Below are 18,703 nucleotides of genomic sequence, written 5' to 3' on the forward strand. Positions count from 1 at the left end.
TGAACCACTCCACTATAGCCTCTCTCTGGGGATGTGTCTGCTTCTAAATTAGCTTCTATTCTGACACCAATCACGTTACTAATTGGTTACTTAATGCTTAATCAATTGGAAAATAAAACAATCAAATATGTTTCAAATTTAAAATCCAAATGTCATAACTAAGCAAATGCTTTTCTATCTCATTCACTTTTGAACAATGTGTGTCCAAAGCATTAAGTTAGTCTGCTGATGGTCTTATATGATAAGGAATTCTTAAAACAAATTTTCATTGTTCGAAATTATTCAATGATTGTATATAATTATATTTCCCAATATAAAATTACAGCCACTTTTCAATGGAATGTTATTTTAAACAAAGAGGAAACTATCAAAATAGAAAACTGTAACAAAATGTAACTTCCACACTAGACTGATCTTCAAAAGGTTTAAATTCTAAATGTCATTCAAAAAGTAACTGAATGGATCATAATTGTTATAATGAATAATCCAACATCAAAGTCCAGTTGAAAAAACAAGTACTAATTTTTTATTGTCCACATTTAACAAGTACTTTATATACGTAAATCACACAAGTCAGGAAATAACACTTGTTTTAATCCTAGTTTATATCCTGTGTTTTTCTTGGGAGCATGCTATTTTCTATTAATCCACAATCTATTTCAATAATAACACTTTTACGTATTTCCTTTCCAAGTTTTGTTTCACCCAACCAATAAAGTTTAAAATTCAAACTTATCCAATCCAATCTATTAATGTTTAAAAGCTTACTGGGTAGTAAATCAGTTTTGAATAAAATAAACTTTCAATGTTGTTCAATTTAATCATTCAACGTTACCAGCGCCCTGAGGATGACTTATAAAAATATCGTCTTAACACGTGGAAAGTTTAACATAGACTGGTAGTCAAAACCCAGTAGTGGTTGAGTCATGTATCAGCTTTATAAATCAATTAAAGCCTCCCCCACTATGTTCAAAATACAAAATCCTTTTCATGGGATTTTTATCAGTAGAATCTTCCCTCAAAGTTGCATCTTGTCTGATTCTCTCATTGATAAAAATAGATAATTTAAACATCTACATCAGAAGAAAAAATACAACAGGCAACAGAAAGGTTTGACTGTTATTTACTAGTGTGACGGAATAATAAAATTAACCACATCATGATTTTACGACTGGATGAACATAGGTATGTTTAGTATCCATCCACCATTGAGAAAAAAAACCCTCAGGTGTTGCATTATTTTATAACAATGTAGTTAGTCCACACCTATCCATAATCAAATCTGCCAAAGTCGGTGTTGTTCTCTTTAATTATCTTAAATTTGATTAGGTAGACGGTTATAGACACGAAAATTGATATACAAATGGTCACAACAGTCATTCAAATTCAAAATCCAACAAGAATTACCCAATGTAGCAAACAAACTGACTTCTATGTTTCTGGCATTTTATCAAACCACTTCTGATTAGTAATCTAATGTTTGGAAAAATTACAGAATTAAATGATAGCGGAATTTAAGAGATGAAATAGGTCAACCTTCATTCTTTTTTTATCATAACTTCCTACTTCAGGTTTACACAATTTTTTGGTATGACATGAAAAGAGGGTTTGTTTTATTATATTATTATTTTAAATTAAATTTATACAAGGTAAAAAAGACTCCATAGAACATGAATGCCCCCAAATTTTATAAAAAGTTTGACCGACAGACAAGGGCGAATGAGTATAACCCCCCTATAAAAAAGACTTGATGAAAACTTCTAAATGATTAGTAAGACTGGTTAAGTAATTGAAACACATTTGTGTCAACCAATTTAAAACATTAAAATATCATGTATATAAAAATCTTAGTCATTGAGAGCATGTACAAATATCAGCACACTAAACAATCTTACAGACTGGCTACTTAAGTTCATAAACCTATTGCTATGTAAACATTTATATTTCAATCATTTGCATGTTTGCAAATTAGCCCTACTTCAAAGGTGTGTTTCTATAAGCAAGAGATAGGGAGAGCTGATAATGGGAGCTACATGCTGAAACATTATCTGAAATATTATTCCTGTTGAAGTAATATGTACAAAGATAAGGCTTGTATTTTTTATTCAGACTTGCAGGCTTTTCCACCCTTCCTTTATTACCTGTCAGGTGTAAAATTTACGGCTATTTACTCTAGATTCTTAACCATGTATAAATATACATTAAAAGCTAAATAACATATTTTGTTGAGAAATTTACAAGTCATAGGTCAAACAAGACTGATAATAATGTTATTTCTTTTTTCAGCCTATATGTTTGCTGCAGTCCAGTATATTTAGAATTCTTTTTTTAAAATTTTTACAGCAATGAAAAGTAATTATTTCAAATTTGCTCGTTTCTAAATTGAAGTATGTTCTAAAAACATATTCCACAACTGTACAGAACATATACTTTATTCATTTTAGAAATGAGCCAACATGACTCCTATTCTATACAAATATGTATGATAATGATCAAAATTAAATGACTTTGTCCTAAGTCCCAGTCTAGCCCAAATCCTAACCATATGTTACTAGTGAGGCAACAAATTCAACAAGATTTATACAAAACATGACTACCACAGTCAGAGCCTAAAATTGGGTGAAAAATGCCAACACCCAATATTAGTAAAACTACCAAAAAAAACTTTCACCATAAACAAATACAAAGTCCATTAAAGGATCAATTCAAGGCTCCACACTGTGTTAAATACATTAACACTACTATTATAAAGAGGTGTTGGTGTAACATTTGCTGAAGAAATACTGTGTAACATTATTAACACCATAACTGGGCGAGATTAAAATAAAATGTTGCCAAGTGATAATCAGTGGTCCATTGTCAACCATTCTTTTTTTTTCAAAAATATAAAATGACTTTGGCCAAACCAACCAAAATAATCTATATGCAAACAAAAAATTAAAAGGACTAATTGCTTGCTTCTAGAAATATAAACAGTTTATTTATTTATTATCAAAAATTTACATATCACTTATCCAGAGATCAGTATAGATAAATGTAGAAAACACCTTAAATTATTGATATATCTTAAAGCCAACTTAAATAATTTACCTGATGTAAGATAGGTCATATCCCAAAATTCCAATTCTGTTTTTGAAAACGCTGAAACATTCAACCCTGTTGTAACCTTCATTTTTTGTGTGTTTTTATTTGCACTTTTGAAATTACACTTGAAACAAAAAAAAATTCCAACAAAAATCTACAACAATTAGGTCTTTGAACAGGATGCAGACTATAAAAACTGCCAGTAACAATGTTGTTCCTTGTGTTGTAAAAGTGCACAAGTGTGAATTAGTCACTATAATTTCTGTTTTATTGGGGGCAATTACAGCATCAAACCATATGATTTATTACTCATGAAAGTTTCATATGCTCAGCAGATTTCAAGAGATGCTAGTGTCATAAAACCCCTCTAATCCTACTTCAATTGTCAATTGATCTCTTCAGTAAAGCTAAATCCACCACAATATATGCACTAGGTAAACTATATGTGTACATGGAACAAACTTGATGTGTTTGAAATTATTTTTTAAAAGAGATACCTTATATATTCATTACACTATAACCAATTAATAAATTAATGAGGCATAAAATTGAAAATTAACTTAATTGATCACATATTAATTAATTCTATTTCTCTATAATTAGGTGGTAATTTTTTGAGATTGCTGGCCTCCAGGTAGCTATCAAATACATAGAAAAGAAGTGGACAAATTATGGCACCTTGTCTTACACCTTTGTAAATATTTAATAAGCACAGGATGGTCAACACATTTACTGTTTTGTGTAAATATTTAGATACTTCCTGTCAATAAATATTTTCAATGACACCTTTTCTAAACATGCTGTTGCACTTTCTTTTCAAAGTAAATCAAAATTAATATTCAGAGATGTAGATAACTATGTCTCTAAACTTATTCAGCAAAATGGATATCTTTTTTATAATTCTGTATATTCAGCAAGTTAAAATTATGACATTTTACATTCTTTACCTTATATATTTATATATATTCAAATGTAACTTTAAAGAAAACTTTTTGAAATAATCAATTGCACATCTACTATACATACAAAATGCAGAAAACTTGTACGTAAACAAATTTAAACTTGCAATTTCGATTAAATGCAGACCAAAGTAGCTTTTCATGAATCATTTCAATGCATCATTAAGCAATTTCAAATTTCAGTGACTTTTCTGCATCAGTTTTTGTTTGTGTGTGTGGTTAAGAATTTGAAACTCACAAATGATGTTGAATACATAAATTGAAGTAAAAAAACAACAACAACAAATCATGAAAATAGCATGTTTCCTACCTTCTTCTCCACAAGTCATGGTATATCCAAAATATTATTCACTTTTTTCTAACACTGATATAACAACACTTTTCACTTAATTTAACACAAACAGTGGAGACATAGATAGAGAAATGATATATAATACTTAAAATTCAAATTTATAAAAGGTCCACTCAGCTTTATTAACCAATCACATGTTAATCAAAGATCAAAGGAAGAAAAGGTGATGATTTAATTAAGGGATTAAAAACCATGGGGATTATCCCATAAAAGAAGTGGTGGGATCAATCATTACCCAACAATAAAACACCAGGGACTAATCTGCATGTAACAATAGGCCGTGAGACAAACTGTTTCAATAATTGCAGGTAATTAATATTCAATTAAAGTCAATTAAAATAACAGGTCTTTAATGTACCTGGTAATTAAAGACTTATCAAAAGTTAGACAATTAAACCAAAGGACTTGGAAGAAATTCCTTTTTATCAGAACAATTATGAGGAACAAGCAATTTTGTTTTATCTATAAACTTGAAAGAAATATTTTCAAATTAGTAAAAAAAAAAAGTCAATCGTTTATACCACACACACAATGATTTTTTTTCTTCTTTTTAATTTCATAGTAGTCATCAAAATTTAAAAGTACAATTCGTATATGGATCTGTAACCAACAAAATTTATGTATATTTTCTATATTCAATTCAAATATCTTTATTCATCCTTAATTGAATATATATAACTTACTGACAGTTTTAAATAAATTGTTTTATGCTGTTACACATGAATACTTGTAGTCCGATCAAATAAATCATTGCTGAAAAATATTAAGTTATTTATTAAATTTAATCATATAACAGGAACATAAATATTTTATTTCAAGTCTTTTTTTTTTTTCAACCTATCAAAATAGCAAATAAGATTTTTTTCTTGAATGGAAAACGAAACAAACTTATTCATGATTTAGATTCTCCATATTTCTTGTTCCGGTTTCAGTTTTAGTTTTGAAACATTATGAGTAACACTATTATTATACATATTTGCTTCAATACGGCGAAAAAAAGAAGGTTAAATAGAATTAGTTTCAGTGACGTCAGAACAGCATTTAAGGATTGGGATCTTAACACTATACACTTGAATATACACGACCTTTTCTTAAAATAACCCTCAAAATTATAGTACTTAAACAGTCTGACGTAGATATTGAGGGGTTAATGTTATTATATTTATTATATGATGTAAACATCACAAGATTTTCCCACATGATTTTTATCTACATTATGAAAAGACTTGTAATAAATCATACAAAACTTGACGATAAATTGTGTTTTAATATTCAATCAAAATAAGACCAAGGTTAAATTCTTTTCCAAAATAACTGCAGTATGAAATGAAGTGTAAAATTTCATTACTGAGCAACTGCATAAAAACAATTTCATAAAATTTAACTTTGATGTAACTTTTTTTTTTTTTTGAGAATACTTTTTATCTATGCAAAACTGCAAAACCTTATCACCCTAAATTTCTTAAATGGATTTGTCCATCTTTCAATCTGGTCAAAACCATTTATTATTTTTCAGGGAAAATTTCTAAATATAATAGTTACTGCCTGTAAACAGTGAACAGTGCAGACTGTTGTAATCATTCAAGTTCATGAGGGAAAAAAAATCTTAACTGAATTAAATCATCAGCACATTTCATAATTTTATACAATAAAAGTTTATTTAAATGTCACTTAAATTAATATCAATACATTAACATATATTTTGATGTCAGATAAGAATTTCAATAAATAAATCAATGATATTTTTGTTTTCATCATTTCTAGCAATCTTAAATCTGATTAAATATAAATCATGACCACAGCACAATTTAATAATGATATATATCAGTTATACAATTTTTAACTGATTTCTTTATTATTTCAAACAAATACTTGAAGAAAATCAATTAATAAATTTTGTGAAAGGACATAATTGAAACATTTTTACACTATTTTAATTGAAAATCCTTATAAAGGTCACAGAAAAATAGTTTAAAATTTTAATAATTTGAAATGGACAATTACACCAAAAAAAGCCTGAGGAACAAAACTGAGGAAGTAATTTAGGAATAGAGGACAGTTACAACTGAATCAATCATTTAACTAAATTGACAATTTACACCAATATCAGTCATGTATGTTACATCACATTGTCAACAATTATTATGTTCATTGTTAAGCAAAATTAGCACATCTGTAATCTTTCCATCTAAATCATGTATTTTTTGACAAGGGAGAGAGAAAAATGATCAATTGTTGAAATTAAAGTATAACTGCATAATTGGTTTAACACTATTATTTTGTTAAATTTCAAAATAAAATTGAGGAATGAAATTCAGCTTTATAACCATTATCCATTTCAATTTACTGCTGTATGGGGTTGTCAATTTTGTGTGTAGACTTCAGACCACTTGCCCCTGACCACTATCCACTAAAAGCCATAAAATATGACATTAATAAAGAAGTACATGTATGCTCAAATTTTACAATGAAATATAGTCACTTGATAAAAGAAACTATATTTTCCTTCAATCATAAAAGAAACTAATCTTTACATTATCAGACTGGTTTCAAGGTAGACAAAGTCATCTAAATAATCAAACTTTTCATTTCAAAATTAAAATTTTCACTTATTTCTCTCCTTAAAACATTTCCCACTGGGATGAAATAAAAATAAAATAAAGAAAAGATGGGACACAACAACAACAGACATCTTTTTACCATAAAAAAACAGTCTGAGAGCAGACCTTAAAATAAATCATTAAAAAAGATTTCAAAGCTAAAGCCCCAGGTATTAGAGGCATTATTAAACCAGAGATAAAACCAGAGAATTGAAAGTAATGGGTATAACAATACTGTCTACATGATCTGTCTGAAGGTATTGATACAATTGTTATACTAGGACCAAAAATTGCACAATATAATTATATACCCATTGCATATATATAAATCTTGAATTTTGAAATAACAATTAAAAAGGTCAAAAGATTTAAACCTTATTGTGATAATTTCAGTTGTTGGAATTTTAATGCTGATCCCAAAGTAACATGAATGTAGAGAATTATAGAAAGCCAGTAATTAATATTCTGAGATATAGAAGGAAAAGAGTACTGAAATAACAAGGTAAAAAGTTTTAAACTTCATCTTGATAATTTTCAATACAGGGGGACTATAAATGCACATCCCTGTGTAACTGATGAAATCTACAAAATCAAAAGCTGGTAAAGAACTAAAACAGTATTGATATAACAGCTCTTTTTCCAATTTTGATATAGCAGCCGATCATTGTTAAACTGAAAGATCTTTTTTTGAATCTGCAAACCAAAAATCTCGCATTCTAGATATATAGAGTGAAAGCTGAGCAACTCAAATACCATTCAGGTTTTTTTCCTGTTTGAAAACCTTCCTATTTTCAAATGATACAAACATTTTGAAATACTGAACTTTTTTCTGTTATGACCATTCTAACACGACCCTCATTATTTTTCATCAAGCCTTCGGCTTCACATGTACAAAATAGCATTTCATTTTGAATTTATGGTTTAAGTCGCGTATTCAAAGGTTTAAATTTCCCGCTATATCACGGACATGCGCGTGACTACCGGAAGTAATAAACGGAAGCATGAAACACATGTTTTCACTTTTTGTTTTGGCGTTGTGGTTGTCGCGTGTTCTTAAAAGTTTAAGTTACTTTAAAACTTATTTTACGTTTAACCGCATTAATATGGCCCAAGAGGCTCTTCTCGATAGGATAGACCTTCATGCTTCGGGTGAGGAGGGAGATTTTTCTGGGTTTTCGGACCAAGAAATTACCGGTAAGAAAGAGAAAAAGTCTTCGGACAAAAAACGGTTAAAATCCGTCGTGGTGGAGAAAGAAAATAAACCCCCTCGTGGTAAAGGCAAAAAACAGTCAGGTAAAACTTTGAATACTATTTCTTCGGAAATATCGGACAGAAATTTATCCTCGGATAAATTTGATTTGAAAAACTTATCTAATAAGGATATTGAAGGTCTTAGGACTCTTCTTGGTATACAGCCTGTTGTTCAACAGAATCCTCAGTTTCTCCCTGATTGTGATAACTATGACTATAATGAGGATAATTATGATTATATGGATGATGAATCTGTGAATGATAACTATTCTGCTGTTCCTGCAGCATTAAAACCTAACCTTAGGGTGGAGGTTGCTGCCCAAGATGTTGATATTGAAGATACAGGGATTCGTAATCTGTCAAAAGATTTTTCTTCGGCTTTTGACGATGGTTGTACTGATAATAGACTTGAGTCGGATAGTGATACATGGGATCTTCCCAAATTAAAGATACCAGAGAAAGGTGAGCCAGTGAATGAGTCCTTGGCCAATTTAATTAACACGGCATTTACTGCCCAGTGTGACTTAGACTCTATTTTGAATAAGTACCAAGTACCTAAGAATTGTGATAGGGCCATTCCGCCCATTGTTAACCAGGAAATATGGAAAACATTAGACAAAAGAGCCCATTTTCAAGATAAGTTTATGGTGGACATACAAAATCTTGTGGTTTCGGGCCTAGGTCCAGTTGTTAAGTTGCTTGAGTTTGTGAAAAAGAACAATCTTATGAAAAACGAGGCAAAATGTATCTTCTCTGACCTGTTTACTGTTCTGGGTCAGGTGCAATACAACCTCAGTTTGAGGAGGAGATATCTTATAAGACCGTATTTGAAGAAGAAGTATTCTTCATTGTGTAGTATTTCGATGCCTATAACAACCAAACTTTTTGGTGACGATGTTTCAAAAGAAGTCAAAAGTTGTGATGCTTTATCGTACATTGGTAAGGATTATACTTACAGCAATTATAGAGGTGTTCAGCGTAGACGCTCTGGTCGAGGATTTGTTAACTCAAATTTTAGTAATTACGGCTACCAGTCATCTACATACAATCAGCGTTCTGGTTTTAGGACTAGACCGTATCCGTTACGTGGACAATCTTTCAAGATTGGTCTAGGCGGACGAGGAAGAGGTATGAGAAGAGGTGCTTTGGCTTCTGCTACAGCCAGTGCCCCAAACGATCAGGAATAAATGAAAGGGTAAGTCAAGTTGGACGTACACAGTATTTTTTAAGTGTATGGAAAAAATTTACCTCAGATCCTTGGATCTTGAATGCAGTTTCGGGGTATAAGATAGATTTTAATGAAAATCCTTTTCAAAGAAGCATTCCTAATGAAATTCCTTTTTGTTCAGATCAAAAAACAATTGTTCATAATGAAATTCAAGATTTGTTGAAAAAAGGAGCAATTATTAAATCAGAATCAGAGATTGATCAATTTAGTTCAACAATATTTATTGTTCCTAAACCTAATAATAAATTTCGACCAGTTATAAACTTGAGATTTTTAAATGAGTTCGTACAATATAGTCATTTTAAACAGGAAACATTTTCTATTGTTTTGGATTTGATTAAACAAAATGATTTTATGACAAAAGTTGATTTATCTGATGCATATTTCTCTATTCCTATACATCCTTCACACTGGAAATATTTGAAGTTTTCATTCAATTCTATTTTATACTCATTTGTATGTTTACCATTTGGTTTGAAAATAGCCCCATATTTGTTTACAAAAGTATTACGTCCCATTTTTGCTTGGTTTAGACAGCAAGATATACGCTGTTCTTATTATATTGATGATTCTATTAATTTCAATGAGTTGTCACATGTGTGTTTGAATAATACGGTTACTATTACAAAGACATTACAGAGTTTAGGATTTACTATAAATGAGAAAAAGTCTGTGCTAATCCCTTGTCAGAGAATTATTTTCTTTGGTCATATTATTGATACAGTTCAGTTCAAGGTATTTTTGACTGATGAAAAAGTACAGAAAATTATGTCGAAAGCATCCTATTTATTGCAACATGAGGTTGTTTTGGTCAGACAGTTGGCATCTTTTATAGGTGTGATAGTTAGTTCTTTTTATGCAATTTTAGAAGGGCCACTACATTATAGAGCCCTTGAAAGAAACAAGTTGATAGGTTTAGGTCAAAATATGAATTTTGATAATAAAGTTAGTTTGTCTACGAAAAGTATTCAAGAAATTCAATGGTGGTTACAAAATGTGAAGAATAAAAATGGTAAAAGAATCAGGCCTATTTCTGTATCCAGAAGGTGTTTTACAGATGCGTCGATGGAAGGTTATGGTGGAATAGACCTGATTTCTGGCTTGCACACACAAGTCAGATGGAAAAATCAGGAATGTGGTTATCATATTAATTATTTGGAACTCCTTGCAGTTTTTTACTGCATGCAAGCATTTTACAATGAATTTTGTGATATTCATATTGAGATTCATTCAGATTCTGTTTCAGTGGTAACTTACATAAATAATTTTGGTGGTATGAATTCTTTGGAATTAGATGACCTTTCAAAATGTTTATGGGAATGGTGTTTAAGTAGAAATATATATATTTCTGCTGTACATGTCCCTGGTAAATTAAATAAAAGTGCTGATTATTATTCTAGAAATTTTTCAGATTCCACTGAATGGACATTGAAAAAAGATATTTTTGAAAGATTATGTAGACACACATTTATGCCTAACATAGACCTTTTTGCTTCTAGACTTAATAATCACTTACCTAAATTTGTTTAATGGTTTCCCGAACCAGGGGCTTACGCAGTTAATGCTTTTTCATTATCATGGAAGGATATGATACCATACATCTTTCCTCCATTTAATTTAATTGGGAAAGTACTAAATAAAATTGTTATTGATGAGGTTGATAGAGCTCTAATGGTTGTTCCTTTTTGGTTCACACAACCTTGGTTTCCTATTCTACTTGAAAACCTTTGTGATTTTCCTATCAGGTTACCCAGACACAGAGATCTTCTAGTTTTGCCGCACAATGGAACATTACACCCATTAGGAAGAAAATTAAAAATGATTGGAGTGGTGTTATCAGGGAAAGCCTGCAGAGTAAGGGAATTTCATCTAATGTTGCAGATTTCATCGCAGAATCTTGGTCACAGGGCACAAGAAAACAGTATAGCAGTGCCTGGAAAAGATGGTATATGTGGAATTCTATTAGATGTTCCAGTCCAATTTGTTCGTCTGAAGGTGTAGTCGTGAGTTACCTGTATTTTTTATTTCAATCTGGTATGTCATATTCGGTTATAAATCTTCATAAAGCGATGTTAATGCAAACATTGTCCTTATTGGGAAATACATGGTGTAGTGACAACAAAATGATTGTAAGATTCATGAGAAGTGTAGTTTTACATAAACCGGCTAAACCGCGTTATATAATGATTTGGGATGTTTCTGTTGTTTTGTGTTATTTACAAAAGTTAATGCCATTATCTAGGTTATCTTTGAAATTATTAACTTTTAAAACCTTAGCCTTGATTGCTCTTGCAACTGCACCAAGAGCTCAGACTTTGTGTTCTTTAACTTTAGACAATATGTTTATTCAACAACAGGCAGTTGTTTTCACATTCACGGATATTTTGAAGACATCCAAGACAGGTCAATATTACTCTATAAGGATAGAGCATTATCTGGAAGAAAATATATGTCCAATGCATACTCTACTTTATTATGTTAAAAAGACTGCTGATATTAGAAAAAGTAAAAAGGTGTTTGTTTCATATGTTACCTTTAATGCTGTTTCTTCCAGCACTTTGGCAAGATGGTTAAAAAATGTGTTAAGTTTAGCAGGGATTGATATAACTAAATATAAGGCGCATTCTTATAGAGGAGCATCAGCTTCGGCTGCCTATAATAAAGGATGTTCAATAAGGGAGATTTTAAAAACTGCTGATTGGAAATCATCTAAAAATTTTCATAAGTTTTATTGTAGAAACTTAGAATCTGGTATTTCTTATAATGATGCTGTTTTTGGAACATAGAATATTTTTTGGGGTATTAAACTTGGAAAATATTTGTTTTTTGTTGCCTTTAAAGATGCTATTTTGTACATGTGAAGCCGAAGGCTTGATGAAAAATAATGGACCCCCATCCAAGCTTTAGTGCAGGATGGAGGGCATTATTTGAATAAAGCCGGAGGCTGAGCATGTACAAAACCCTCCCTTGTGTATAGTATCATAGTATGTGATTAATGTCTTATTATATAATATTGAGGTTTTAACCCTCCCTTAGTTGCTTTATTGCAACAAAAAACACTCTTTAAATGAGTGAAAACATGTGTTTCATGCTTCCGTTTATTACTTCCGGTAGTCACGCGCATGTCCGTGATATAGCGGGAAATTTAAACCTTTGAATACGCGACTTAAACCATAAATTCAAAATGAAATGCTATTTTGTACATGCTCAGCCTCCGGCTTTATTCAAATAATGCCCTCCATCCTGCACTAAAGCTTGGATGGGGGTCCATTTTTCTCTATTGAACATAGAAGAACCAAAAGTGTGTGTTATTATGCTATAAAATCACTGTTTGACGTTCTATATTTAGACAAGTGACGTAATCATTATACATGTGACGTAACCACTATAAAATCCGACGCGCTGACAATAAGTACGGAAACAAATCAGGCGCAATTTTGCTTAATGTCAGATACGGCAGCATTTATTTGTTGATGTCGTGTTAGAATCGAAATAATATATCCAAATCGGTGATTTTATCGCTGGATAACATCACTGTTTGTCGTTCGGATGGGCATCATTATTCCTCGCATCCGAACTCCAAACAGTGATGTTATTGAGCGATAAAATCACAGTTTGGGATATATTATTTCTTAAATAAAGATAAAATTTGAGCCGCGTAACGACAAAACCAACATAGTGAGTTTGCGACCAGCATGGATCCAGACCAGCCTGCGCAGTCTGATCAGGATCCGTGCTGGTCGCAAACCCATTATGTTGGTTTTGTCATGGTGCGGCTCATATTAAGACCTGAACAAGAACCCTATGTAAAGACTTGAATTTAACATGACAACTTGAACTAAAAGATTTAATGAAGACATTATAAGAACAACATGTGAAGACTTTAATATAACAGGCCAATTGTAACTGATACATCATGTCTCTATTCACTGAATCTTTTAAGGCTGGCAATTTGATTCACATTTGAAAACAGGTTACCACAAGTTTGCATGTCATGATGTGAAGTTGTTGAAAGTTTCATGACAATCATGCATTAACCCACCCTGCTTCAAGTCATAAACTTCAGCAATTAAAATGTGAACAATTACACAAACCATTAGGCAGGTAACAATACCAAAACACCTGGTTCCCGTGCTCCCAATTACCAGGTACCAGTAACCTTTGTTATCTTGTCTCGGTACCACTCACATGTCATGTAGAACAACAATTATCCACTAAGTAATGACAACATAAACTTCACTGTATCAACATTTTATTACCTTTTACATGATGCCTAAAATTTATTGGGAAAGTTTTACGACTCTTTGTTTTGACTCCTGCTCTCCAGTTATTTCCCCCTCCCCACCAACCCTGAATTAACTTTAAAACTTTAAAAATAGAAAAATAAGTGTCTTAACTACCATTTCATGCACACTTGTCTTCTGTAAATTGACTCTTCTCTGTGAAAACCAAAGAAGTTTCAATCTAAAATCTCCTTTGATTGAAGAGCAGGCAATAAAGTTTGTAATGTCAATGTCCACCCTGTATTTCAATTTTCCTTTCTTTCCCACTCCCATTTCAGACAAGATTTTATCAATTTAATTTCAATGTTCAATCTTTTAATTTTCTTTAATATCAATTAAAGTCACATAACTTTTCTACGGCCATGTAATTCCAGGTAACTTTATGACCATGTAATTTTGGTTTACTTTTCAAAGGTAATTCAAAATCACTGTCATTACAAATTTTCAATATTTCAATTCTCCTTAAGTCTTTTCACATCAAGTTTTGTTGTTTTATACATCAATTTTTTCCCCCTTCCACATCAATAATCAAAGAATATTTTAAACAAAAAGTTAATCGATCTTTGACAGATTTTCTATGTTGATCAAATTTTAAAGGTAATTCAATCATTTAATTACCTTACACAAATTTTAAAACCATGGTATTTCACTTATAACTCTCTTTCCCAAAATTTGTAACTTATTTTATTTAAACTAGAACTGCCACTGTCATGGCTTGAATACTTTGTCAGAATCAACAGTGGCCATTTAGAGCTCAAGGACAATGCCCCTGCCAAACCTGAGCCAGTGCATTCTAAGTTATGTATTCTACATACTTCAAATGTGAAAATGTCAAAATCAATACACTGTGGACAGGCATTCTTAAGCAATTGAGGGGAATTTTTTTTTTAGTTAACCTTTGACCCAGTACCCTCAAAATCAAAAGGGGTAATCATAACTAACCTCCATGCCTAATATGGAGACTGTTGGTCGAAGGAATCTTAAGTAATTGGACGGACAAGCTTTTTATAGTCAAGGCCCCTGTGACCTTGACCTTTGACCCAGTGTCCAAAAAAATTAATAGGGGTCATCTACTAATCATGACTAACCTCCATGCCAAATATGAAGACTGTGTGTCAAAGGTTTCTTAATTTATTGGGCTGACAAACTTTTTAAAGTCAAAGTCCCTGTGACCTTGACCTTTGACCTGGTGACCTCAAAATCAATAGGGGTCATCTACTTATCATGACTAATCTCCATGCCAAATATGAAGACTATGGGTCAAAGGAATCTTAAGTTATTGGGTGGACAAGCTTTTTGAATTCAAGGCCGCTGTGACCTTTGACCTGGTGACCTCAATATCAATAGGGGTCATCTACTTGTCATGACTAACCTCCATGCCAAATATGAAGACTGTGGATCAAAGGAATCTTAAGTTATTGGGCGGACAAGCTTTTTGAAGTCAAGGCCCCTGTGACCTTGACCTTTGACCTGGTGACCTCAAAATCAATAGGGGTCATCTACTTGTCATGACTAACCTGCATGCCAAATATGAAGACTGTGGGTCAAAGGAATCTAAAGTTATTGTCCGGACAAGCTTTTTGAAGTCAAGGCCCCTGTGACCTTAACCTTTGACCTGGTGACCTCAAAATCAATAGGGGTCATCTACTCGTCATGACTAACCTGCATGCCAAATATGAAGACTGTGGGTCAAAGGAATCTAAAGTTATTGGGCGGACAAGCTTTTTGAAGTCAAGGCCCCTGTGACCTTGACCGTTGACCTGGTGACTTCAAAATCAATAGGGGTCATCTTCTCTACATGACTAACCTGCATGCAAAATATGAAGACTGTGGGTCAAAGGAATCTAAAGTTATTGGGCGGACAAGCTTTTTGAAGTCAAGGCCCCTGTGACCTTGACCTTTGACCTGGTGACCTCAAAATCAATAGGGATCATCTACTTGTCATGACTAACCTGCATGCCAAATATGAAGACTGTGGGTCAAAGGAATCTTAAGTTATTGGGCGGACAAGCTTTTTGTAGTCAAGGCCCCTGTGACCTTGACCTTTAACCTGGTGACCTCAAAATCAATAGGGGTCATCTATTCGTCATGACTAACCTGCATGCAAAATATGAAGACTGTGGGTCAAAAGAATCTTAAGTTATTGGGCGGACAAGAAAAAACCGACGGACGGCCAGACAGCCGGAAGGCCAGACGGCTGGACAGCCAGACGGACAAGCTGATTCCAGTATACCCCCCTTACAACTTTGTTGTGCGGGGGTATAAAAAGATAAAACCACCATAGAGACTCATAGGGAAGACTGGGCATGCCTAACTTTGTTGCCTCTTTAAATAAAGTCTTTATTATTATTATTATTACAATTTTCTATAATTTTAAAATAGCCAATGAAAATTTTGCAAGTGGCCAGATAGTTAAAGGGACTCTATAATAAATTTAGCTCATAAGACTCGTGGCTTCGAACATCCCTGATTGATAGTTACATAAACAAGAGGGCCATGATGGCCCTGAGGTCGCTCACCTGTATATAGGCCCCCCAACCCCCCCCCCCCCCCCAACGTTGCAGGGCCAATTTTAACCCAAGGGCTTTTATTTGCACGAACTTGGTAGACACCCATAAGAAGATGTTTCATGCTAAACATCTAAGCTCTAGCTCATTGGGCTTTTTAAAAGAAGATTTTTTTTAAGTTTTTACTATACACATATAGTTAAAAACAATGACACCCCTGGGGCCGGGCCAGTTTTGACCCCAGGGCTTTTATTTGAACAAATTTGGTAGACACTTACAAGAAGATGCTTCATGCTTAATATCTAAACTCTAGCTATTTGGGTTTTTCAAAGAAGATTTTAAGTTTTTGCTATACACATATAAAGAAAATCAATGACCACCAGGGCGGGGCCAATTTTGACCCCAGGTCTTTTATTAGAACAAACTTTGTAGACACTCACTAAAAGATGTTTCATGCTTAATATCTTAACTCTAGCTATTTGGGTTTTTTCAAAGAAGATTTTTTAAGTTTTTGCTATACACATATAAGGAAAATCAATGACCCCCGGGGCGGTGCCAATTTTGACCCCAGGGCTTTTATTTGAACAAACTTGGTAGACACCTATTAGAACATGTTTGATGCTAAATATCTTAGCCATAGCTCTTTGAGTTCTTTAAAAGAAGATTTTTTAAGTTTTTACTATATGCATATAGGGAAAATCAATGACCCCCCAGGGCGGGGCCAATTTTGACCCCAGGGCTTTTATTTGAACAAACTTGGTAGACACTTATTAGAACATGTTTCATGCTAAATATCTTAGCTCTAACTCTTTTGGTTCTTTAAAAGAAGATTTTTTAAGTTTTTACTATATGCATATAGGGAAAATCAATGACCCCCTGGGGCGGGGCCAATTTTGACCCCAGGGCTTTTATTTGAACAAACTTGGTAGACACCCATTAGAACATGTTTCATGCTCAATATCTTAGCCATAGCTCTTTGGGTTCTTTAAAAGAAGATTTTTTAAGTTTTTGCTATATGCATATAGGGAAAATCAATGACCCCCCGGGGCGGGGCCAATTTTGACCCCAGCGCTTTTATTTGAACAAACTTGGTAGACACCCATAAGAACATGTTTCATGCTAAATATCTTAGCTCTAGCTCTTTGGGTTATTTAAAAGAAGATTTTTTAAGTTTTTACTATATGCATATAGGGAAAATCAATGACCCCCCGGGGCGGGGCCAATTTTGACCCCAGGGCTTTTATTTGAACAAATTTGGTAGACACTCACTAGAAGATGTTTCATGCCAAATATCTAAGTTCTAGCTCTTATGTTTTTTTAAAAGAAGATATTTAAAGTTTTTTCTTTCGGTTGCCATGGCAACCATAGTTCTGCATGGAATTAAATTCTTTGAACAATTTTTAAAGGTGACCACCAATGGAACATTCCTGTGAAGTTTGGATGAAATTGGCTTAGTGGTTTATGAGGAGATGTCATTTAGAGTAAAAGTTTACGGACGGACGCCGGACGGACGGACGGACGCCGGACGAGAAGCGATCACAAAAGCTCACCCTGTCACTTTGTGACAGGTGAGCTAAAAATTGGATGTAATTACGATGTGCAGAGTTTAAATTTGGGCCATGCAATAACAACATCACAAAAAGTTGTTTATAATGTAGTAACAGCTTAGCTTACCAAAGAAAATCTCTTTAACATCATACAAATTCTCATAAAATAGTTTACATTAGGTTTTTTTAGTAAGAATTTCTCTTTGCACACTTTGGTCCCAAATGAGAAAATTTAAACTCTTTTCCTCTTTATAAAATGACAAAAACAATCTCTGTATGTTATAACCACATAACAGGCTTATTTTGTTGTTTTTTACCCCTCAAATCTTACCAACAACAACAAAAAAATTCATTAAGTTCCATCCTGTAAGAGACATAAGAGAACTATTTGAACCATTTATTCAAGTAGTAAATATACAGGCTGTTTTCTACAAACTACTTCTTGTGCTCTTCTTGTACTCTCCCTGTGACAATTCATTAATTAGCCGGGCAATAATTGACAGTTGCTATGATCAGTTGTCTCCACTCCCTCACCACAGTAAATGACCTGACCATTAAGCCAGCCATAAACACCTGTTTAAAAACACATTACCTTGACAGATTACCATTATAGTGGCTCCTTGCCTACACTCACACAAGGGCTCTGTCCATTTTCTTAATGTACATTTCTAAATCACAGCAATATATTTTTTGTGCTCAGAAACCTACACCTGCCAAATCAGTTTCTGCTTTTGTCAGATGATATAAATTTTCCATGCATGCCCTTGTTCATTTTATATATACATGTTTTTTTTTCTTTATTTCATTTTTGTCGGACAGGTTACACAAGGTATAAAATACTGTATATACAAATACGGCATTATGTGTCAGCTTCCATGACTTTGTTCAGAAG

At 32.8% G+C, this 18,703-nt stretch overlaps 2 protein-coding genes across 2 annotated transcripts in view; one reads left to right on the plus strand and one right to left on the minus strand.

Moving 5' to 3' along the window:
* LOC132738346 (serine-rich adhesin for platelets-like) overlaps positions 1-18,703 on the minus strand; it is a gene marked incomplete at its 5' end in the record, with an annotated part of 86,303 nt that overhangs the window by 23,439 nt on the left and 44,161 nt on the right.
* On the plus strand, positions 7,997-11,341 carry LOC132738302 (uncharacterized). Its single transcript, XM_060725782.1, has 2 exons — positions 7,997-9,441; positions 11,220-11,341. Exon 1 carries the CDS (start codon positions 7,997-7,999, stop codon positions 9,431-9,433), a length of 1,437 nt encoding a protein of 478 aa, XP_060581765.1. The 3' UTR covers positions 9,434-9,441; positions 11,220-11,341.

This window comes from Ruditapes philippinarum, unplaced genomic scaffold (assembly GCF_026571515.1).
Source record: "Ruditapes philippinarum isolate M1 unplaced genomic scaffold, ASM2657151v2 ctg1450_1_1_1_1, whole genome shotgun sequence".
In the NCBI taxonomy this organism is placed as follows: Eukaryota; Metazoa; Mollusca; class Bivalvia; order Venerida; family Veneridae; genus Ruditapes; species Ruditapes philippinarum.

Bases quoted from the DNA above. Each gene is read 5' to 3' on its own strand.
- LOC132738302 (XM_060725782.1), top strand. From the start codon at position 7,997: ATGAAACACATGTTTTCACTTTTTGTTTTGGCGTTGTGGTTGTCGCGT.